At 28.4% G+C, this 25,033-nt stretch overlaps 2 protein-coding genes across 11 annotated transcripts; one reads left to right on the top strand and one right to left on the bottom strand.

Moving 5' to 3' along the window:
• Positions 1–31: 31 nt before the first annotated feature.
• Positions 32–7,677, bottom strand: wcy (WW domain-containing adapter protein with coiled-coil wacky). 4 transcript variants are annotated; one of them, XM_069121601.1, is made up of 12 exons: positions 7,480–7,677; positions 7,239–7,272; positions 5,364–5,604; positions 4,399–4,484; positions 3,941–4,021; positions 3,336–3,534; positions 2,797–3,135; positions 2,492–2,715; positions 1,198–1,336; positions 884–1,107; positions 641–768; positions 32–560 (listed from the first exon to the last, which is right to left on the bottom strand). In XM_069121601.1, exons 1-12 carry the CDS (start codon positions 7,518–7,520, stop codon positions 482–484), a joined length of 1,815 nt encoding a protein of 604 aa, XP_068977702.1. In that variant the 5' UTR covers positions 7,521–7,677; the 3' UTR covers positions 32–481. The 4 variants fall into 4 exon arrangements, with proteins under 4 accessions (XP_068977702.1, XP_068977694.1, XP_068977709.1 ...); XM_069121593.1 differs by having other exon boundaries at positions 1,198–1,339; positions 7,480–7,676; XM_069121608.1 differs by lacking the exons at positions 7,239–7,272; positions 7,480–7,677 and adding an exon at positions 6,601–6,756 and having other exon boundaries at positions 1,198–1,339.
• LOC138183801 (putative leucine-rich repeat-containing protein DDB_G0290503) lies at positions 7,274–16,963 on the top strand. Of its 7 annotated transcripts, none has more exons than XM_069121239.1 (10): positions 7,274–7,427; positions 9,425–9,567; positions 9,704–9,943; positions 10,070–10,187; positions 10,267–10,411; positions 10,550–10,637; positions 10,735–11,098; positions 11,167–14,857; positions 15,589–15,624; positions 16,130–16,963. In XM_069121239.1, exons 3-10 carry the CDS (start codon positions 9,723–9,725, stop codon positions 16,483–16,485), a joined length of 5,019 nt encoding a protein of 1,672 aa, XP_068977340.1. In that variant the 5' UTR covers positions 7,274–7,427; positions 9,425–9,567; positions 9,704–9,722; the 3' UTR covers positions 16,486–16,963. The 7 variants fall into 7 exon arrangements, 6 of the variants coding, with proteins under 6 accessions (XP_068977340.1, XP_068977347.1, XP_068977319.1 ...); XM_069121246.1 differs by having other exon boundaries at positions 7,289–7,422; XR_011174175.1 differs by lacking the exon at positions 7,274–7,427 and adding an exon at positions 8,089–8,761 and having other exon boundaries at positions 11,167–15,450; positions 16,130–16,227.
• The last annotated feature ends 8,070 nt before the right edge of the window (positions 16,964–25,033 follow it).

Here is a 25,033-nt window from a genome sequence, read left to right as displayed (position 1 = left end):
AGACAATGGCGATAAAGAATTGAATTAAAACTTCTGGCACGAATTTTATTCCGAGATTTACAACAAAAATGTTTCAACTAGTTAAAATGCCGCTTAATCTTGGGATATGAAACATTGACACGTATAACATAGGTAATACAAGACGATGTGGACAATTCAATAGTTTGCAATGAACTGATAGAATAGATTCATTTTCTATTTGCTTAGTGTGTTGTGTCTGCGTGTGGATAGGCCTCCTGTGCTTCCTAGAGAGGTGGGTTTCCTAATCAGTTGTAATATGACTCACTACCTGATAAATGGAACAGCCAATCCTCTCTGGGCAGCCCATATTCATTACTATTTTTATCACTTCTATCATGATATTATAATTTAGGTACAATCTTAATTATTCAATATTAATGAGAATATTAATAATTATGTTTTATTTTTGCATGAATCAATTATAGATTGTAATTATAATTACTTTATAAAGTTTCTTACACTAAGAATCGTCAGACATGAAGGAATTTTGGGATTTTAGCTCCTCCAATGTTTGAATTTGTTGACGGAGAAATAATATCCTAGAATGTTAAAAAAGATCAATTGATTTAATTTAATATAATTATTTTCTTTTATATGATTTTAATATAATGAAATATACCTTTGTTCCTGTAACGTTGCTTGAATTTCTGTCAGCCTCACTATCGATCGTGCCGTCTTTAACTCTGCCGACACTCTTGTACACTGCAAACTTCCCATTGTGTGTGCTTCTTCACTAAGCTTCTGTGCCTAAAAACAATTACCCAAATATTGTTCAATATATTGTTCAATGATTCATTATAATATATAATTTTTAAAACATATAATCTACAATTTTCAAAATAATTATATATACATCATATACCTGTTTTTCAAGAATATCAGCAGGAAAGGCACGCACGTGTTGCGTTAAATCTTCCCGATAGTGATTAGCAAGTGATGGTGTTAAGGAAGGTGTTAAAGGAGGCTGTACTCTAGACAATGCTTGTAAACCTGTATTACTTAAATTTCCAAGGGAACCTAATGTACTAAGATTTTGCAATGAGCTTAAACCTTGTACTCCAGAATTCGTCGCCCCAGGACTTGTTACTATGAAAGGAAAACAAGTAGGCAATTATTAATTATTACGATTACTATGATTTTATTAAATACAAATTAATTTACTGATTATCAACATACATTTTCGAGCATCGATACAATCCTGGGTTTCCGAATGTGTGGGAGTAGGTGGTCCCTCATTTGTAACATTGCCACTTGTATCAACCTTTAGTGGAACCATTACGTCATTTCCACTATTATTTCGGTCACCACTAGCTGACTGCTACATAAAAACATAATCGAATAATTTTAACAATTATCGCATTTCTTATGTGCAAAGTTTCTTATTTGAAAGACTAAAACAACTAAAATAAATCAATTAAAATTACATAATATAAAGATACATTATTATCAATTTAATGACACAAATTAGTAAAAAATTAGAGTACTTTTACGTACAAGATGTTTTGTTCAACTTGAAACGATAGAATATCTCACGAGGGATTAAAGTTATCAGGAAAATGTTTTAACTAAAGTTGTTTGGTTCAAAGGGGGGCATCATATGATGGAAATTGTATTTTTGCAGATCGCAACGTATGAAAGACAAAGGTGACATATATAGAAGAATGTCACTTCACGTCTTTCCCTGTCTTTCGTATGACAAATTACAGTTAAAATATCTACAAACACTAATAGTTTTTCGACATAAATAGGTTAATATCTTTTCATAGGAAATGCTAAGATGGATCGATTAATGTATTAAGAAATATATAGTTCTATTTTAAAAAATTAAGTCATATGATGTCCCCTTTCAAACCAAATAAATTTTGTTAAAATATTTTTTTTTGATAAGTTTAATCTCTCGTGAGATATTCTACCATTTCCAGTTAAATGAAATACCCTATATATCTTAAAATTTAAATTGTAATAAAAGTTTATAAGAGTTTAAATACCAATCTTGAAAAGCAATTTCGTATAACTTTACAAAAAAAAGGAAACTAAATATTTAATTATATAGAAAATGTATAATTTTCAAGAAAAAGATACAGAAATATTAATTTATGATTAATAACTAGCATTTCCAGGTATCTTCAGTTAGACCTTCTTCTATTGCTATGCATACATATATATATTTATTTAATTATCATACACACACTCACACACACGCGCGCACGCGCATGTATGATAATTTTTCATAATACAAAAAATATCATTGATCATTTTAAAATACATAAAAATTTTTTAATTAAGAAAGTTTGGAAGTAGAATCAAATTAAAATACGTAAATAGATCTTTAATACAATATTTATGAATGGAACGTAATATCGTTATGTTAATTAAAACGTTATGTCAATTATGTTATATTAATTGAAAAAAAATAATTGTCATTAATTTAAAAAAAAATAAGAATTTAAACATGTAAACATAAACTTACTTGTCTAGACAATAGAATAGCAGCTGTTTGAAGTGTTTGTAATGCTTTCTGTGGTGTAATGTCGGGTTGTTCCTTATTGCCTGTGATTTGAGACAAAAGTCTTGGAAGATTTGCTAATGAAACCGGTGGACCTGGAGCATTACTGTTTCCTTGTTGTGTTGGTGAATTAAGTTTCCCAGGTGTTTGTGGTGTAGATGGTGGATGTGATGTTAACCGAGGTAAAGCTGTAATCAATTATTAATCTATTAGTATAATCTTCCTATTTCTTTCACTTTTCATTATTATACTGTTTGGATACAACATACCAGTGGCTAACAAAACAGGACCTTGAGGCAGTGGATCGTGGGTACAAGATGTCAGAGGTTCGGAGGTTGGAGTAGAATCACCTGGAGATATATCCATATCTTGTGCTTGACGCTCCACTCCCGCTTCTTCTCTACCTGGTTCTCGATCTCTTTCACGTTCTCGTTCTCTTTCCCGTTCTTTTTCCCTTTCCCTTTCCCTAATAGAAACATCTTCTCTACTACTACCACCACCACTTCCACTGCATGAGCTCCAATATTCTCGTTTGTCGGACTGACGCGATGATTTACCATCTCGCACACTGCTACTATTTGACCGCGAGTTGGAATGTTTATCATGACCTACGAGCAAAAAAATGAAATTCTATACTGAACAGTTCCTTTAATGTTAAATATAATAAATGTACTTATAATGAAACAACAAATCATAATCATTAAAATATGAGAAATTGTATTTTTATAAAGAAAGATGCTAACAGTGAGCAAAGAATCGTGTTCGAATTGAAGAAATTTATTTAGCGATATAATATTATTAGACGTACTTGACCTAGAAGAATAATCATTGGACTGACGTTGTCGGTTTTCTGTTCGACTAATCCATTCCCGTGGTTTTTCCCACTGAGAAACTTCTGTTTTGCAGTTGTAATAATACTTCTTGCCCGAAGAACTCATATGTTCTGACCAATCACCAAACCTGGCCGAACGTTCCATTGCACCTCCTCGCTCATCACCACGTTTGTCCTAAACAGACTGTTCTAAAATTTCCGGAAACGATTGAATCGATGGAAAATATTCATATGAATTCCAAAACTTGTTCGAAAAGTTGAAATTACATTTGTCCACGATGTTGATCCTGTGTACCCCCATTGAACTTCAATACTTGACAATTTTTTAACTTTTGAGATGACACATTATACATAACAATTTAATAATATTCATTTAAATGTTAATAATTTATCATTAAATTTTTGTATTGTTTATCACATCAAATATGTGTAAAATATATATATAATATATTTAATTCAAATTGTTCAATAAACATGTTCTTTTCATTTCTATTATACTCTTTCAAACTATTTCTAACTATCTTTTGATTTATATGTACATCGTTTTAGTAACACTCATATGAAGTACATTTTATACTGACCTGACAGGAATTATGTGATGGTTTTCTCTGAGATGATGACTCTCTTGATGAATTCGATGATAATTTTATAGGATGTAAAATCTGTAAAAATAAGCAAACAATATTCAGATATTATATATCAGTAATATATTTCTATATAATATTATATCTCAAAAGTATGCAACTTGTATAAAATATAAGCCATTTAGACAAATTGGAGCTGCAACCATATACAAAATGTTCCACAGTCCAACTACTATGTAAATGTGCAAAAAAATTTTGAATGCAATATTAAGGAAAATTCAATATACTCATTATATGTAAATAATTTTATATTTATAAAATCCAAATAAATTATATTTTTAATTACCATATGATAATCAAACATTTAGAAAATATCGAAAATTATATTAAAGAATTAATATTTAATATTACTCAAATCTAAAAATTAATTAGATAATAAATGAAAATATTCTTACCTCTCCACTACTCCTATCATGGTTGGTCCTGTGTTCTGAATCTCTGCTCTCACGGCTTCTCTTGTCTTTTGGGGATCGTGCACAATCTACACATATGCAAGTAAGCATGTTACAGCTGAAAATGTTAAGACACAACCCTGTTTTTATACTGAAGAAAGAAGGAATAAAACTTTAATTCTCAAAAAAATTATACAGCCGATTTTGCTATAACACAGATTTCATAATTTTAAAAAATATAATTTAAAAGGCATTGAAATAAAAGCACTATTCATTTATTATTCTTAATGAATATATGAAATATAGTTAAATATATAACATCTCTTTTACTACTCATTTTCTTACACATTTATTCTTCTTTATACATATATAGTCTTTCTTTATGTGTTTTACATCTCGTAACAATAATAGAATATTAATTTGCTAAAACATTATTTAAAACAACACTATAGAGATAATTAAAGTAAATTCTAACTAAAAATATATCATGTTCATATCACTTAATCTTGGTATTAACCTTTAAAATCCAGGTTCATATACATTTGTTGTAACATAAATATTATTAATTACAAGTAGTGAGTATGATACATAACATATACATATTTTTATAAATATCAAATCTCATTTTACTACTCTTAAATATGATGCTCTTTTATTGATAATATTTTTTAAATGTATTTTTATTTTATCATATATTTCAAGAACTTACAAAAAATTGTATTATCTTAAAACTTACTTGTAACATAATTCTCATGCTTTACGAATGGCATCAACAGGTTATAGCAAAAATGACTGTATTATTATTTAACATAGAATAAAATTACATTTACCAAATTTTTCATAATATAAATATTTGACAAATCTTTATTAAGCTTCTTGAATACATCTTTAACGTATCATATGTTTTGAATACTATTTTAAAGTGTGATAATTCTGAAAAATGTAAAAAATATTTAAATGTTATTTACCCGAGTACTTGTCCCTAGAGGAGGATAACTTGTAGTCTCTGTTTTCTCTCTCCTTCTTGTATAGGGGCTTGGATGTGTAGCTGCGAGGACTGTCTCTATCTGTTCCCATACCCATACCCAAGCCCCCTGCTGGACTATAAGAGTTGCCATTTGGGGAATCTCGCATACGTCCCTCGTAACGACTATCTGATGATGTTGTTGATGATGAATATCCACCCTTAGAACTGTTATATTTTGCGTTCTGTGTGAAAATATTAAATATCAAATATGATTAAATCAAATTTTCAATAAATTACTTTTTTCTGACAGATTAATTTCATAAATGTTAATTTATTTACTTTTACACTATATGTGTACCTCCTGTCTCTTAAAAATATAAAAAATAAAGTTTAACATTTGATAATGATCATAAAAACTTTCATATACTTCTTATTATATTCTTTATTGTTAGCAATTATGGAAAATATAAAAAATATGTTGTTATGATATAACAACTACCCTACAAAAAACTATTGTATACAAAACTGTTTATCATATTAAATTCCAATTCTACACAGGAAATATTTAACAATACATCGTGTTTTTTTATTAAAGAATAGTTCAATACTATTTTTACAGCCTATATGAGGAAAAAATGAATGAATTAAGCATAATTGAAATATCGTGAAATTATTTATTACTTTTACTAAAAAACGATCATTGCAAATAATGTATTGTAGAAAAATCTTTAATTAATATATACATGCAACACTTCCAATGTACTATTAGTAATCTGCATAATGTAGAAGAATGAATTATTGATTTTCTAAAAGTGAGGTTATGTTTACAAGATTAAGTAAAATTTTTATCTTTTATCAAAAGCAACAAAATTACATCAATTTGCGCACTATTTTTGCGATATTGAATATAAGTTGCAAAAATATACTGGAACGTGTATAGAATTAGTGCATTAGTGCATTTTTAATAATACTAATAATTGAATGAATACTTCAAGGACAATATATAATTGAAGTTTTTGCACAGCACTTGAAGAAAATGTCAGACTTTTTGTTACATCTGCCTTAATATTTTTGATATATAATCAAAAATATAAAAAAACAAAAATAAATTTATGCACAAAGAGGTTACATATACTCAAAGAGTATGTATAATTTAATAATTCATTCTGTTTTTACATTTATAAGATGAGATTTTAAGATTTTTCGAAAAAAAATAAATAATAACCAAGTTCACTTACACAATTTCAAAGTATCGAACTTGTAACGTATAAAATTGACTAAACTCATATAGAGAAGAGAACTGATATTTTTCGCAATATATATGATTTACAATTCGTGTCTACAGTCTCTTATAAAACTATACAAACGAAATTACTTTGACACTCGATTACGGGAATCTAAAGCAAGAATATATATATATATATATATATACATATATATGCATATATATGTGTAAATATATATATATATATATATAGCATATACATCAACACACACAAACTAAGCGATACTTGCACTACATGAAAGGGACAAAATAGGCGGGCAAATTGCACGAGAAATATTAGAAATGCTAGAAGAAAAGAAAATATCGTACATTCGAATATTATAATACAATCTTTACAACTAATCTTTACTAATTGTAATTTAGTTAACAACGAACTATTAGGGAAAGAAAGATAACGTAAGAAATATGAAAGAGCTACTGACACAGTTGATCACGTAATTATCTAAAGAAAAAAGCGCGAATGAAATGAGTGAATTGTTTTATTTGATACGAGAATGAACAGAATCGCGGTAAAATCGTGCGTACAATCGCACTGTGAACGAATTACCCCACTCCTAAACCCCCGACACCAATTGCTCGAATGATATTTACCTGATAGGGATGGGCCTGGTGCTTTTCGAAGTACCTGAAACCATAGAAAACAAATAGTGAATAAAATCGCTAGACAGTGGGCATTCCAGGATGGAAAATGATATTTCCATCGAGGAATCTCTCCCACGAATAGCGGTAGTAGTAATATCGAGTGGGTCGGATGGACGGACTTTGTAGATGAGAGGTGAGGTGAGTAGAGGTTGGTTGTGTCAGGATTGGGTATTTGACGTCGGTACCCTACCCATCGCTGATCCTTTGTGGTTTCCTCGCATGCATTACCATCAATGCCGGTGTCTGTGGGAAATTCGCGGCCTCGGATGTTCCCTTTTCGGTCGGTCAATGTCATAAAAACAACATTAACGCTTATTTAACAGTCAACTTTCTTTCTACCCGGACGCCATGTCACATACGTGATCGGCCGCTAGCGGTTATTATAGCCGAAAAGTTCGAGTAACGTCTGCGCTTCGGTGTGCAACTTCTCTTCTCAGGACCGTATATACTGAACTTTTACGGCCGATTTGAATGAAACTCACGTGACAACGTGAGCCATTTTACGAAATTCTTTTATCAATTGGATTGACACTACTTGCGACAGAGTGATACGATTTTATATTTAATAGAAGAGACGTGGTTTCTATGTTTGCAGATGGATTAATTTGTGAAACATGCATGTGGTATTATGATAGGAATATATAAAATTATATAATCATATTACTTTATTTATTTTTTCAATAATACATATAAATAATTCATTTTGAAGAAATGTATACTCGTTATATATGTAAACGTAGAAAAATGTTGAATTTAAGTAACACTAAATTTTACAATGATAATCAGAGACACGATTATGATTTCGAAAAATTGAATCTACTTTAACATTTGCAGAAAAAAGAATTTATGAAATTTGGATAAAATACATGGTATTTCACTAACAATGATAAGTAAAAGAAAGGTTATTTTGTACGATATACGAGGGTTCCTTGATGGGTGCGACCGTACCTGTATCTGCAACTTCCGTAGCGACGATCTGAATGTTACGACAACGACGGCGTTGATCTAGCATCGACGCCAGGCACTGCGTTTTACTCGATTTTCAAAGAATTGTAAGTTTCGAGTACACCAACAACAGGCGGCGCAGATCGCAATAAATTTACTTTCGTGTACGGCTGTGCTGTTGCAAATGCGAAAAACTGAAACTATGAGTTCGCTTATTTGCGAAGAAATGAAAGTGACGGCTATGCCCGTTTAGTTTCATTTTGTTGCGTGTATGTGTAGTAAACGATGTAACACAGTGTGACTGATGGAAGTGGGGGTATAGAGTCTCTGCATTTTTGATGTGCTTCTAAAAACAAAATCACGTTAAAAGAAACTTGCAGCCTCTCATTGTTGATTATTGACTGTTATTCTTTTAAATTTTCTGCATGACATGTCTAAACGTCAATACGTAATTGTATTATGAATCGTACCGATGTTTTGACTATATTAAATATTATGTTACAACACGTGTACGATTATTACTGACTGTGAGTAGCTCGATTTTGTTTTCTTTGGTTTCGTTGTTATAGCACACGTTTGTTCTATGTATAGCGCGAAAAGTATGTAATAATTCTTCGGCTCATAATTAAGAAATCAATTTCAGTTAACAAATAGTTAATAAACATGTCATGTAGAAATCATTGATTTTGTTCATCGAAATATTTCGTCAAAATATTAAATAAGTTATTACGATATATGAAGACTACAGGGAAAAATATGATAAGTTAAATTTCCTATTTTTTTGCAGCAAAGGAGTCTTAAATTCATTACATTGTCAATCAATCCTGTGTTACCAAGATTGTCTTTTTATTTGATTTCGGAATAAAACATTTTCTTACTTTTTAAAATTGTTAAGATACTGTTCATTATAATATTATAATATCAAAGATAAATATTGCTTGTCTTAATAATTATGACTTTGGGTTCGCACAACTTTGTCAACTTATCAGCTATTTTTCAAATACTAGCATCTTTCGATCCGACAGATTGTTTCTGTTCTTCATTATATGATGTTAAAACACTCCTATTTACTCATAGAGTAACATCAAAGCCAAAGAATTAACAAAAATGTACTTATCACGTTTTTCTTTTGTGACCTTTGTATATATTATAGTACATTATATATACATAATCTTGTTGTTTTTTTTTAGGTTTAATAAGATTATTTTTAATGAAAATTATGGCTCATTCTACACAGGACACGAATATAAGCAATTCTTTTACCTTGATTGACAATTTATTAAACGATAATTCATTGACTAATAAATATTATCATTCTAATATATCATGAGAGGTAGGGAAAGAAAGAAGAAATAAACATACCAAGCAATAACATTCTGTAATCTTAATTGAATGTTATTTAATGATAAAAACATCATATATTTTCAAAAAGTTATTATATATTTTTATTTTATTGAATATTTATATAGTTTAAAAAAAGAAATAATAATGGATGAAAAGGATGAGATAGATTTAATATGGATATGCAATAGTCCTATCAATGTTTCAAAGAAATATGAAAATCAAGAACATGAGGATAATAGCCTCATTGATGTTAAATCGTCTGAAAATATATTTCCATGGCTCAGTAAATTTAATAAAATAATGTGTTCATCTGTGGGACATAGAAATTACCAATTGTTAAAACATTTACTTTTCCTTTACACACAGTAAGATTATTGTTTTTTTTCTGAAATTAAAAGAAAGATAATAATAACAAAATTATTTACATTAAAATATATAATTGCATCATAATTCATGGTTTAAAACTAATTGATCAATATTTTGTATTTCAGAAATATTTTAACCAGTATAAATACATATTGTGAAAAGACACTAGATATGATAAAATTAAAAACTCATCTACGTAACACACTAATATTTTTTCATCTTTACTGGAATGATATTAAAGAGGTATTGTTAGAAATAATTAATTATGAATTTAATAAAAGCGACAACATACTAATAATTTACTGATGAATGTTTTTAATAGCATGTTAGTGATTGCAACTTATATTTAACTGAGATGTCAGTGATATTGGGAATATATATAGATATAGAACTCAAAACTTCTAAACACACTATGGATTCTTCTAAACTTGCTTCAAAACTTCTTTCAGCATTATGGATATATTTAAGTAAGTTAAAAAAGGTATAATATAAAATATATTACACCAGTAGAATTATTATATTCTTTTATGATAAAGATGGAATATCATCTTTCATACTTATAAGACACAAATAACATTAGAAAGTAATATTTACTTTTGTTTCAGGTAATTCAGAAAAGCATATTTTCAGAGTGCTGCTTAAACTAAAGTTTGCTACTAAAAAATATGCAAAAGTTTGTGACCTTATATTTATGTACGTAAATATTTTATATTCTTTGCTTCTTAGTCTAAAAATAAATGTAGTATAAAAATGTCTTTTTATGTAATATAAACTATTCTTTTTATACTAGGAAAAGTTTTGCTAATTTTACAAAGAATGTAGATTGTTTGACAGATGTAGATTATGTCAGGTATTTGCTTTTTTTAAAAGTATGGAAAAGGATAAAAGAAACTGTTGAAGAGAAAAGGCAATTGAATAAGAAGGCTCTAACGATATTAGGTCCATGTATTCCAAAAATGCGTGACGAATTATTAAACATCATACCTAAAGCACCCACAGGGCTTGAAAATGAGACTATTTGGCTATTGCAATCAAATGCATTTGACTTAAAAACTGCATGCAATAATTTTTTAGTATTTGAAGAAACAATGTTTGCTGAATTTAAAGAAACCCCCTTAACAAGAACTTCCGAGCTGAATTTCCAATTATCACAGGTAAATTTTTTATTAAATAATATTTGCAATGTTTATATAACTTAATTCTTATTTTTATTTTCTTTTAGAATTTGTCATATGATGTACACAAATTTTTTGCAAGTTATGAATTGAAGAAAAGTCATATAGGTAACTTAGAAAATAATTATTCTTTTGAAGAGAACATGAAAAATAGTAAAATTAGCAATCAACAACTTTCTCTACCAAGAAAAAGAAACAAATTTGAGAAGTATAAAAAAACATCGAAATTAAAACCTGGAGAGGTAATTTTAATTAATTTAGCTGAGGAAGATGAATTAGGAATTGATAAAAAGAAAAAGAAGAAAAGGTGTCAAAGAAATTTAGAGTGGTTAAAAATGGCAAAGAAAAAATATAAAGTGCAGAAACAAATTGATGAAATAAAATATAGAGATCAAATAGAAATTGCAGATGTTTGTAGTGCAGATAACTTTAAAAATTGTTCTAACAACATTCTTCTAGGAGATTTACCAATTTTAGACAATAAAGTTAGTGAAAGTACAGCAAGTTGTACTTCAACTGAACAAAAATCAGTTCAAAATAATATTGATAATTTGGAAAATATACTTAATCGTATATTCGATAAGAGAAATACTGAATTGAAATGTATGTTTCAACATAGGTGGTGTGATACATGTACTTCATCAATAAAACAAACTGATGTGCAATGCAGTAAAATTCTATATTTACTGAAATTTCTAAGCACTGTGGGACAAAATACTAAAGAACCGAAAGCCATATTAAATCTACTGAGAGAAAGTAGGGATGAAAATATGTCTTCTGAACATAGTTTTTCTTTTAGAAACACAGCTAATGAATCTAATGAAATAGATACTCAGGGTAAAGAATTGTTTTCTCAGCCAAAAAGTTCCATAAAGACAATATTCTTGTCAAGCGAGTGCCAAAATAATATTACAAATGTACAATCTATGAAACAACAATTGCCAATAAATACAGATTGTAATGTGATAGAAGAAAATACTTATTGCCAAACTGAATCTGCTTATGTACAAAATGATGATCATTTACATAATTTACGATCTATGAGTGGTCATAATTCGCAAATGGTAGAGACCATGAAAAACAACATTGTTCAGGAAATTCATGAATGTACAGGATGCTGTAAGAAGATTGAGGTAAAACCTTTCTCCTATCATAACAATAGTATATTTAATACAATAAAGAACGAAGATGTAACACATAATACAATAGATAATAATACCGTCGATAAAACAACAATTTGTGACAAAAATATAATGTGTATGCTAAGTGATCTTGACAAATGTATGGACGTTTTAAATCGTATTGGTGAACATATTATGACCATTTATGCAGAAAAACAGCGCCTAGAATGTTTAAACAAAATGGACATATGTACTGTTTCTACTAAAGTTTTGGGAAATCAGTGTGCAGAATCATCATCATCATCGTCATCGTTGTCGTCGTCATCATCAGATTGGATACAAAATATTAATTCATTAACAAATACAGAAAAACTTAGTAAGATTTTGGAACTATATGGAAAAAAGGACTTATTGAATGTATGTAACTGTCAAAATCTTCATTCTTTAAATGAATTTCATAAATCAATCCCTCAATCAAAAGAATATCACTCTTATGGAAAAAATAATATTTTTTCTGGAAGCAAACCATCTTCAAACCTTATCTGTAACCATATAAAATCCGAATTTGAACAACCTATTAAGAAAGAAAATAAAAATCTTGAAATTCTAAAAAATAATATACAAGACACAGATCAACATAAAATTAATGTACTAACAAATAATCAAACTTGTGACATATCTTTTACACATAATCTGGAAAATACTAAAGAATCAAATCAAGATATGCATTGGGAATCTACGTTACAAAATTTGTCACAAGAAGCTAATATAGAAGAATCACGTTCCATAGAGGAATTTGAAAATATCACTATCTTTGATAGTATTCTGTATGGTGATGAACAAGAAACTATTGAAGATGAACAAAAAATTTGGGGAGATTTAAAATCACCATTAATCTATGATAATTCAGATAGTGTATTACATTGCATTACAGAATTTTTCTCACAGCCTGAACATTTGCATACTAATGAAATGGAAGAAAAGTACATATTGTCAGATGCAGAAGATTCTCAAACATTATTATCTGAAGGCAGCTTTGGAAGAACTGGAATATTAAATTTTTTATTTGATTTTTATTTAACAAATATGGACTCTCCTTCGAATAATTTTATGTATTCAAATATACAAGCAGTTAATCCTCGGTTGATTGAGAAATCTTTCGAAGAAAAGACAGCTGAAAAGAATGATTTAGAAAATACACTTTCACAAGAGGATAAGGAATTGTGTAGTAATCAAAATCATTCTGTTAATAATAGCGTGGATATGATTGGATTTGAATTGAACACAAGTAGAGAAGAAGAGCTTGAATTTCTTCCAGTAATTAAAAGTACACCTTCATTCTCTGGTCAATCAATTAATTTAGTTAATTCAGATAGCATACTTTCTGAAGAGAAAGAATCGTTTCCTAAATGCAGTCTTTCTAGTCCTACTGATAAGTTTAATGTTGGTAGTCTTAAAGAAACATTTTATATTTTTCAAAAGGAAGATACTATTAATCAAACCCAATCATTCAGTGATAAAAAAAATGAAGATTTACCTGAAATTTGTATTTCCAACAACATTCCATCAGATGAATCTATGAATTATATATTAAATCAACAAGAGAATGATATTCATTCATTACAGAAGTATACATGTGTAGAACTTGAAACTAGTCCTTTAGTAATAAAAGAATCTTTAGATTCTTGTGATTTATTGTCTTCCACAGATTTAATATCATGTAATACTGATACAACACTGCAGTGCATTGAACAAACAGATGAAAGTTCTTTAAGACAAAAAAATTCTCAGGAAAACATGCAATACAATTGTGAAGAAAAACAAAATCATATTATGAAATGTAGAACAGAAATTAGTGGTCATCCACAATCTAGATCACCTAAACAGATATTAAAATGTAAAAAGAAAATTAAAATAAAGAAAAAAGAAAAGCAATTAGTTTCATCTATTGTTCAATCTAATCAAAATGAATTGAGTTTAAGATGTTCACAAATTACTATTGTTAATCCTTTGGATTATGAAGATGTGCAAAATACATGTGAATCATCACTATCAACATTTCACACGTCATATTGTCAAACATCACTTAAAAATGGAAAGAAACAACTAAACTGTGCAAATGTTCAACAATCGAAGCATATGTCTCAACAGAAGCAACAAATAGTATTAAATTTTCATGAAGATTCTATGGTGAATTCAATCTACAAGGAAGATTCTAAATTACAAAATCTCCAGTGCGCCATGGAAGATAATATCTCGGAAGATTCAAGAATGTTAAATGAACCAGAAAAATCATATGCAACTGAAGATAACTCTCATTTCAAAATATCGAAAAGAAATATGAACATTGATACTAATATTACAAAAGCAAATTTTATAACAGATAAAGACATAACTGAATTTTCAAATAATATAAAGTCTGCTAAGTGGACATCACAGAATATAAATGTACAGCCATCAAATTCTATTAAAGAACAAGCAATTTTAGATGAAGATATACCTTTGAAGAAAAGAAAATTAACTTCAACATTTTTATCAACTGTAAACACAAATACAAATGTTAATTCTGTAAATCAGCAAAAAATGCGAAGAAAGCATTATGTTTCTACAAAGAAAGGTAACTATATGTTTGATATCTTTGGCAATTTGCCTTTTTCCTTGATATATGAGTCTATTTTCAATATAGTTATAGAATATTATTTTGAATAAATAAATAAAATGTCTTATAGCTAAATACTATCATAAAATGATTGTATTATATAAGAAAATTTATATGTATATTTTACATCTTATATACATATCCAATAGGAGTACTAAAAACACATAATAATAGTTCTTTCAAATAAAAGTCATCATACTTATTTTAATATTTACATATTAAATTTCGAAACAAAGACAAAATTAATAATTTTCCACATGGAAGATCAACATTGGAAGATATTTTAGCACTTTTAGTGTTTCATAAATTCATCATAATTAAAATTCTTTGCATAAACAAAAATGCAATTATAAGCATAAAGAAGAATAAAGTTTGTGGTAATTTGTAACTCAAGATTCATATTTATAGCTATAAATTTTTTGGTACCTATAACATTTTCCTAAGTGAAAAAAATGGTAATGTGATACACATATTTACATATTTTTCATCTACCTTATTAGGATATAATATTACATAAATGTATTATCTTTAAGAAGTAATATTATTCAGAGGTAAGTTTATTTCATATTTTTAGAGTTTATGTAAAATTTTAATATGATATTAGTAGTTATTCATTTTTATGAATGTAGCGTTATAATATTTTTTATAAATATGCAGTATATTACATTAAATTATGTTTTTGTTTATAGGTGTGATGTATACAAATAAATTGAAGAATATAGTAGGTGAGTCAATGAAATGTAAACATATTTCGAAAATAAGATTCCATTTTGTAGTAATAGAACAAAATTTATATTAAGCTTTCTAAACTGATTAAACAAAGAAATAATATATACACTATTTAATAAATTATAAATACATGCACTTTCTTGAGATAAAATAAATTTTTCATAATTACAGAATATTATATATTTTTAATTGGAAATAGATACACATCATAAAATTATAAATGATAATGACCACATAATAATTTGTAAGAATAATTACAATGATTATGTTAGTTAGTCTTAATATCACAAAAATTGTTATTATATGATTATATATACTTTTATTAAGAATGATACATATCTTTATTATTCTAACAAAGCAAATTTAGTAACATTATTATGCAATTTTAAGCGATAAAAATTATTTTATTTTATTATGATTGCAAAATTACTTGAAAAGATTATATTATTATAGTAATTATCTTTTATTAATGGCATTTCAATTATGATACGTTAATTACAGTGCAAAATAAAGATAAAATAGAAACAAGTTCTACTGAAACAATAGAGAAGGTTCAAGCCTCTCCCGTTAAAGGAATATTAAATTACGAGGAGAAACAGGAATCATCAGGTGCACTACTCGAAATTTCAACAATGCAAAAAAAATTTGAATCGCAAATGGTATCGAAGTCATTAAAATGTACAAATATTGCACAAACTGAATTCTGCGTGCAACCAGAATTGGAAATTTGTAATTACGACAAAATAAAAGAGGATGTAAGAGAAAATACATCAAACATCACTAACATTAAAGAATCTGTTTTCGAATCTTTTTCTATGAATGAAAAAGATATTTCTAATGCAATTAAAGGGACGTGATTGAATGAAAATATTGGAAATAATGGAATTTCTTATATTGGTGCAAACTTTAAGAAGCAGGATATAATAGACGATAAGTGCGATAATAATATTCGCAAACATATTAATAAAGATGTGCCCTATGTATCTAATGAAGTATTTGGTGTGTCATCGCAGATAATATCCGAAAGGATGTAATAATTTACATAAAGTGGCAGATACTCATCAACCACTTTACCATCGATCTATAAAAATTGTGTTGGCAATATACAATTATATGTATCATATATGTATTGTGCATCAGTATTATGTAGTTTACAAATTAATGTACACAACTTTCCTTCATTCGCACGCCAAATTGAGAAGCCCATGTAAAAGGTTGTATTGCTGCTAAATTGCACTACTATGTTGTCGCACATTGCAAACAGTGTATACGTCTGGCGACGGATATCCATATGTTTTGTACCAGAATAATTGCTATTTTTTCCCAGTGCACTCATCAATAGCAAAATCTTATCAATTATTGTGTAAAATGGAAAAATTCCTTTACAAAATAAAACATTGGAGACACTTGAAGTACAGTATGATTTGAAAAGAATGTTTAAAGAAGATACGAAAAATAGGTTGTCCTTTTAAAAAAGACATGCTACAGCTTACGGAAAAATACCAATGAAAGTTGAAAAAATAGACAGTTATTCAGCTATAACTAAGATAAATTGTAGCTGCTGTAAAAGCGTCAGACAGTACGCGAAAGAAGTCCGATGAAATTGTTAAATCCGAATACAAACTATCTCTTGTGAAAAGAAAAAACCGCATGGTGATTATTACTGCAGTTTGCATTTGATAGAAAGAAATTATAATAAAGACGTACACGTTGCCAGTTCGCATCAGAATCTCGCGAAAGAAAGACTAAAGCTCACTGTCCGCAAATCACTATATCCGTTTATAGTTGCAACATACGCCTCTCTACTGACAGTGTTAACGTCAGTCGTCATTACGAAAACGATTCGTTTCCTTTTTTTGGACAAATGTACGTTACTTTACAGTGACTGCTGCATGGAGGCGTGCTGTTAACATCAACACATGTATGAAGCTACACTTTGTAGACAGTGGGTGTAAGAATGCCAATTTCGATCGACAAAGTATGAAACTGATAATATCGTATTATCAAGAATCTCCATAGAACAGTTAAAACATCCACGCGACGGAAAAAAATTAATCGTTTAAACTGACTTAACAGAGAACTGATGGAGTAAGAAGGAACATACAAAAGAGTAAAGAAGAAACAATCGCCTCTACGGGAAGAAAGAAGGAAGAATGGAACGTTTCAAAAGTAAATTATTCTTGCACCGATGCTGATTCAGAATGGAGTCCGTCCGGTGAGTCAAAACGCAAATGGAGAAAGGTTAGTCGATGATCGATATTATGGAAATTCATTATTGTAAGAAATTTTTCTGATATATAAATAATCAACTGTACATTACTCCATAAGACTGTGGCATCGTAAAAGGGTCCTTACGTGATCGTGTGTGTGTGTGTGTGTTGTGTGTGTGTGTGCGCGCGCGCGCGTGCGCGCGTGCGCGCGTGCGTGCGTGCGTGCGTGCGTGCGTGCATATTGCCAATATTTCAGACTTCTCAACATTATTGTGCATGTAAAGAGATTCTTAAATAATCAATATAGTAACCCTTTGAGGACGGGGCCGCTCGACGAGCGAGCGTCGCTGTGGACGAGAGGTATTGGCGTGCGTAGTTGAGAAAATATACATGTTGAACGTTTGTGTTATTCATTGTCGAGACCTGTATTATTTTCATCAACATTTAGTTCATCATCACTGTCACTATTACTAGAAATATTGAAACGTCTGAGCCGATTCCTTGTTAATTAAACGGAGTTCGTTTCCATTGTCTGAAGCACTGTCGTCACCTTCTATCTTGTCAGGTTCAAAATAATGTTCGTCATTATTACTATCACTATCGAACATGTTTTTTCTGGAACTTTTAGGCATCCTGTATAAGGTATTATAGAAAATATATAAATTATATAAAAAGCTTTCTGATTCATCTGGCAATGCCATGGAAAGATTGAAATTCGTTCTGACTCGACCATCATCCTGCATCGCGAGTTTACGTTAAACGGAAGATAAGATTTCTAAAGATCCATAATTTTTTTCATCAGAAACATAATACTATTTAGTTTACTGTACCCATGCGTAAATACGTATAAGATTATCGTTCGGAAAAATAGACATACGCCAGCCACTTCAAAATAACTGTACGGAACTGTGAACAGATTCAGGCGGCTACATGCCGATACGCGTCCGTAACGAAAAAAAGACTTGGGCGGCTATTTGCCGACACTCGACCGCAAAGGATACAATATACATATAATATCTGAGGATCTCCTTACATGCATAATAATATCGTGTTCAGAACCCTGAAATATTGATAATATATATATTGATCATTTGAGGATCCTTTAAACTTATAAATACTGTATAAATGAGAAGATAAATTATTGTGGGGAGATATTTGCATACTGGAAAAGTGTATAGTACAACAATCGAAGATCAACATTAGTATAATTTTTCGAAGAATTCCAAAGCAACAATATGAAGGATGTTTAGATATCATAGATATTACCTGTATTCTGTTAGACACAGGCAGTTTCATATTAAAAGAATAAGAGCTCTTTTAGTGTTCGTAATTTCCTGTGTGTAAAATTGAGCAGTATTATCCTCCATTTTATCTAATTTCAATGACTACTTAGTTTTGATATAGTCCTAATAATTTTAATTTAATTGAGAATATCTATAATCATTTAATGAAAAATGTCCTCATTTATGAAAAAATTACTTTTGTGTGTAATTATGTAAATATAATATTGTAATGCAAAATAATTGTAAGCAAAGTTTTATAACTCTTATATAGTATGTGAAATAATTTACATTAACGAATAATTCTAAATGTATTATATCAAGCTGCATAAAGTATACCATATTGTGGTATAAGACAATTTGATATTTTGATGAGAATTAATTGAAAACAATATTTATTGATATTAAAATTAGCTGAGATGCAGATTTTCTACAACATTGTGCATGTATGTGTATAAAAATCATAGTTTTATGCAACAGAATATAAATTATTGTAGCGCATAAAATTGCCGTTACATAATGTTAATTACTATTGACATTACTTTAATCTTTCCGACATTACAAAATATTAGATTTTATATTTCTTAATTTATAAAATTATTTAAATTCGGAGAAATAAGAAAACTTACTATACAATTTGTAAATGTACATAAATGTAAATAATACAGCAAAGTATGCTTTCAGATACAAAGTTTATAAAAGAAAGCATTTGAATGATCTCTTCAATAATATTTAAATTATAAACTTTTTTAAGATTTTACTTGCTAGATTTTTTGTTATTATGTTAGTTTTTTCAATGTACAAAATACATACTAAGGCTTCAACAAAGTTTTTAAGGTTACCATTTAACCATTTCTAAAATTTTGAAGAAACTCTTGTGCTTATTTACTTTATACTAAACATAATATTTTACGAAAATTATAACTTTTAGAGAAGATATGTCATGCCAAATACCTTTTTTTAATTAATTTAATTTGCAAAGAATATGGCAAAGTATATTAAATTGCTAAAAGTTCAAAGTATGATTCTAGGCAGTTTATTCTTTTTTAAAATAAATATTATATATATCAAAAAATATTAATTACATATTCAATTTTGTAAGGTTTGCTTGAAAAGTATTATCTATTGGAAATTTATGGTTCACAGTAATCATGAAAGCAATGAATATGAAACAATATTAAAGTAATATGTGATATTTTAATTTTAAAGTAGTTTCAATTTGATTTGTTGAATTTTATACATCCTATTATATTAATAAATTTTATAAGTTAATTCTTGTCCTTGTAGATACATTGTTAGTACAACTTATATGCTACTTATTTTTAGTGCTGATAGTATCATTATCTTTATATGTTATATGTTTATAATATTTATGACAATTTTAATATTAAATATTGACACTAAACCTATCGACACTTCTTGTATACTTACTTTTATTGTGCCCGGTCAAAATGAGTGGTTCTTAAAAAAAAGTTATTGCTTTTTGTTGCTCAATGAATTAGTATATAAATAACTTTCATAAAATGACGGTACAAATTTATTTTTATATAATTTTAATTATAAACTAGGAAAGAGGATTAAAATTGAACGATAGTTATATAGTTTCTTTCATTCCTATACACCTTAAATACACATTTTTTTAAATATATAAGTAATATATAATCCTATTCGCCTTCACCGCATTTTTTACAAATTATTCTGTTCTCGAATGTACATTTGCCGCACACATATTTTTTGCATTCCGAACAGATTTTCGTACATGTGAATTCGAACTTGTATTTGTTGATACTTTTGATACATTTTCTTCTTCCCGCGATTTTTAATACGCAGCGCCAAGTTCTCTAACTCACTAGAATAAAAATTCCTGCTTTAAAATTTGTTCTCCCGTTGTTTGTTTATACAAAACCCAGGCGTTTATTCCAGCTAGATCCAGAATATTGAAAAACACCTGGAGGGGCCAGCTACAACATTTCAACTTGACAATGCATTTTCTTGCCATTTGGTCATTTCTTTAGAGAAATGCCATATTTAGATAGCCTTTCTTTTATACTGATTGTATAAGTTTAGGAAAGTAATACCATACTATCTCGAGCGGTTACATAGACCAGCGACAGTAGGTAGGACAGGCTACATATATTTCTTGGGAAAAAAGAGAGAGAGAGAGAGAGAGAGAAGTAAATACTGAAGAATACATTGTATGTATATTTTAAGAAAAGCTATATATTTTGATGGCGATGTGATAATGTTTAAATATGTAAAAGTTGTACAAAAGTTTGACCGATAGTGGTAGGTTTAGTGTTAATTGCTTGAAAAGTATAAAAAACATTTTATTTGACATAACAATAGTGATTACTTCTGAAACAAACCTTACTAAGTTTTAAGTTTATCATCTTAGTCTTATGTAGGAGTAATTAAAATAAAAAAGAAGTATTTTTCAGAAGAAATTTATTGTCAACTATTGAAGTTACATATTAGTTTTTATAAGATATAAAAATTATATAAGCAAGTAATCTAATAGTATATAAGTAATTTAACATATCTAGTATTTATTAGTTAATTTTATATTAAAAAATACGTTTCATTGTTTTTTGTTTCCTCCCAAAGTACAAGAATTATACAAAAAGACTTAATTTTTAGTATTTTCGAAATATTATTAAAATAGTAATTAATTGTTACTTTTCTAATAGAGTAGTGTGTATTTTATGTTAAAAATTAAACACAAACTAAATTGTTTATGCGGATTTGTATTTTGTGTGTTTATGTAAAAGAGATTTTTTTATTTTACTTAAATTGTTAAAAATATTTACTTAAATTTATGTATTGTTTGCAGGTATTATATTTAGCAAATAAGTCACATTATTGTATGGTACTATTTGACCTTAATAATGCAAGCTTTTAACCATTCGCCATTCCATTTGAATGCCTAAATAGAATTGTAAAGAACTATGATATTTATTCTCAGTCAGTTTGTAAATTATAAATTATTCGAGATCACTACTTTTACACATATTATATTCGTCATGTAATTAAAATACTTTTTTAATTCAACTAAGAGAAATTCGATTAAGAATAAAAAATTATTTACCTGCAATATATATAAAATTAATATAACGAATTATTTTGTATCCCAAAATCGTAAATGATACTGCGTAAACATTGACAAAGGTGTGAACAGCCTTTGCTATTTTGTAGAAAATTGTATTCTCGTTTAAATATTTAAGAACTGAATTTTAGAAATATGTATAAAAGATTGCTTCTATATTTCAAACCATACAATATGTCACTAAACGGCGTATAGAATAAAATAAAAGTATAGACATACTTATATGACACAAAAGAAAATTTATTTGTAAATTCGTGAAATGTAATGTAATTGAACAGTTCTTTTATAATTACATTGTAAATTTATAACTTCGTAAATTTGTTTTCTTCCTAATATAATTTTTCGAAACTTATGTACACCTAGCAAAATTGGCCATACTAAATCCATGTTTTATAAAATACAGCAAAAAGTATTGTACTACAGTTTAACTTCGATTGCTGAAAAAAAATAGTCAAATAAATTAATCTTGTTTTCTTTATTAATGTTCCCAGACATACAACGATTTTACCAATATAAAATCGAGCGTGCGGAGTAAGAATCCCCCAAATATGTATTAGGTTGGCAACTAAGTGATTGCAGATTTTGTCATTAGGTGGTATTAACAAAATCCGCGATCACTTAGTTGCCAACCTAATATATTGTTACGCATTTGTTTTTCGATTTTATTGTAGAGGTACGGTTACCCCACATTGTAAGGCACATAGCATAACTTGCTTTGATTTTCGTTTGTTATTTCGCACCAGTTTAACAACGACTTCGGGAAGAAAAGAAACTGATATTTCTCTTCGATAAATCATTGTATATTTATATTGTAAAGGAAGTTCTCTGTGGGAAATCAGTAGTATAATTAATGGTAGAATCCATTTTATTGTACATAAAATAATAAATAAATTTAGATATGAAGGTGCAGTAAAAAATATTCTTTCCGAGTATGACGAAAGATATGTAGCGCGAGAAATTAAAATTAAGCTCACTACTAATGTGCCAAAATTACCAATAGATGATTCTTCAAGACTTAGCAAGCCTGTCAAGGGGAACAATTCGTCAAGTTTTGCATAGAGAGGGGTACCACGGTCGAGTACCTCGAAGAAAGACCTATATTTTCAAAGCAAGTAAACTAAAATGTTTGCAATTTGTCAAACATGTAAATTATCCAGAAAGTTTCTGGACGAAATTTAATTTTTTCTGACGAAATTAAAATTAATTTATTTGGTGTGGACGGTAAAGAAATAGTATGGAGACGGTCGAATGCGCAGTTCCATAAAATTCATATACGACTATATGTCCAACTTTTAAATACAATGGGAGATTAATCATGATACAGGACTGCATGACAACAGATGGAACAGGAAATATCGAATTTATAGAGGAAACAGTGGAGAAGATGAAATATCTGGGCATTTTAAAACGAAATTTATAACCATCGGTTGGAAAATTACAAATGTCATCAGTATATCATTTACAGCAAAAGAAAGGAATGGTTGCATTATAATGTCCTAATATTATTGAAAACACCACAATTACCGGATCTGAATACAATAGAACATTTATGGAGAGAATTAAAAGATCAATTAGAAAATTGTAATATAAAAAATAAAGAAAGTGGTAGAAGTGTGGGAAACGATTCCGATTTCAGTAATACAAAAATTAATCGAAATGATGCCGAGACGTCTGCAGGCAATCATCGATACTCACGGAAATGCGATAAAATATTAACGTAGTATAAATTCTTAAAAACATTTCTTAAAAAGATTTTCTTTTTTTAAAATAAGTTTATATAAGTAAAGTTGTTTTCTTACTTGTACACTTAATTGTGGGTTTAATTTCAGTTTGCAAGATATAAAATTATCACCTAGAATACAAAAATGCAGGTCTCAACTTTAGGGATCCAACGATTCAAAAGTTATATTAAAAGTATAAAAATGTAATTTTTAATTTTATTTATAACAGAGAGATACTGAAATGATATATAATATTCAATTAATGACGCCGCACATTTATTTATTTTATACATATACTTCTATTATACATGTTATAATAGATGCACATAGATTTGTATTTTTACTATTACCCTATCGAAGGACTAACAATTATTCATTAAACATCACGCAATATTTAAGGAAATCATAGTTAATGTTAAATAAATAGAATGTACAAAAAAAAGAAACAGTAGAAATTGCGCGTGTTTAATTAAATACTTCATTAGGATACTATGTATTAAATGTATGAGAAGTACGACTTTGCGATAATAAAAATATTTCTATTATATTACTGTGTATTCAAACGTTTGCTAAAAGGTAGGAAAAGGGAAAAGAAACTGAAATATTTTAATCCGACCAATTCTTGAACAAAATACTTGTACTATACATGTATTTAAATACCAAAAAATATTTTCTTTTTTATATCATATGTATAATTATAAAATCAGTTATTTAAGGACATGTATTAGAGTTAAATTAGATATAAATTAAATATACATAATTTATATTGATAATGATTTATAGACGTAAATATAAAATTATAAATGTAACGCTATGATTTGTACGTATGAAAAATGAAATATGTGCCATTATGTATCTGTAACAAGATTAATGTGGACGTTAGGTATTCGCATTACTTTGTACACATTAATGTATTTTATGCGATTAACGTATTAATCGAATGATTGTACCAGATTTATATAATTTACAATTATACTAGTTTTTCCACAATGTACGATTTAGAGACTGAACAAATGAATAAAGACAACGCAGCACTTTTATATTTATTTTTTTTTCTTCTTTTTCATGCAATAAGTTTTAGAAGACTAAAG

Source organism: Bombus flavifrons, chromosome 1, assembly GCF_040668555.2.
Source record: "Bombus flavifrons isolate JBK064 chromosome 1, iyBomFlav1_principal, whole genome shotgun sequence".
Taxonomy (NCBI): Eukaryota; Metazoa; Arthropoda; class Insecta; order Hymenoptera; family Apidae; genus Bombus; species Bombus flavifrons.
This window is presented reverse-complemented; position numbering and strand designations above follow the sequence as displayed.

Coding starts and splice junctions, on each gene's coding strand:
- LOC138183801 (XM_069121239.1), top strand. CDS start 9,723: ATGGATGAAAAGGATGAGATAGATTTAATATGGATATGCAATAGTCCT. Junction 9,944..10,069: donor TTACTTTTCCTTTACACACA/GTAAGATTATTG, acceptor TTTGTATTTCAG/AAATATTTTAACCAGTATAA. Junction 10,638..10,734: donor GTTTGTGACCTTATATTTAT/GTACGTAAATAT, acceptor TTTTTATACTAG/GAAAAGTTTTGCTAATTTTA.
- wcy (XM_069121593.1), bottom strand. CDS start 7,520: ATGGTAATGCATGCGAGGAAACCACAAAGGATCAGCGATGG. Junction 3,535..3,940: donor CATCACATAATTCCTGTCAG/GTCAGTATAAAA, acceptor CAGTCTGTTTAG/GACAAACGTGGTGATGAGCG. Junction 769..883: donor CTGATATTCTTGAAAAACAG/GTATATGATGTA, acceptor AATTGTTTTTAG/GCACAGAAGCTTAGTGAAGA.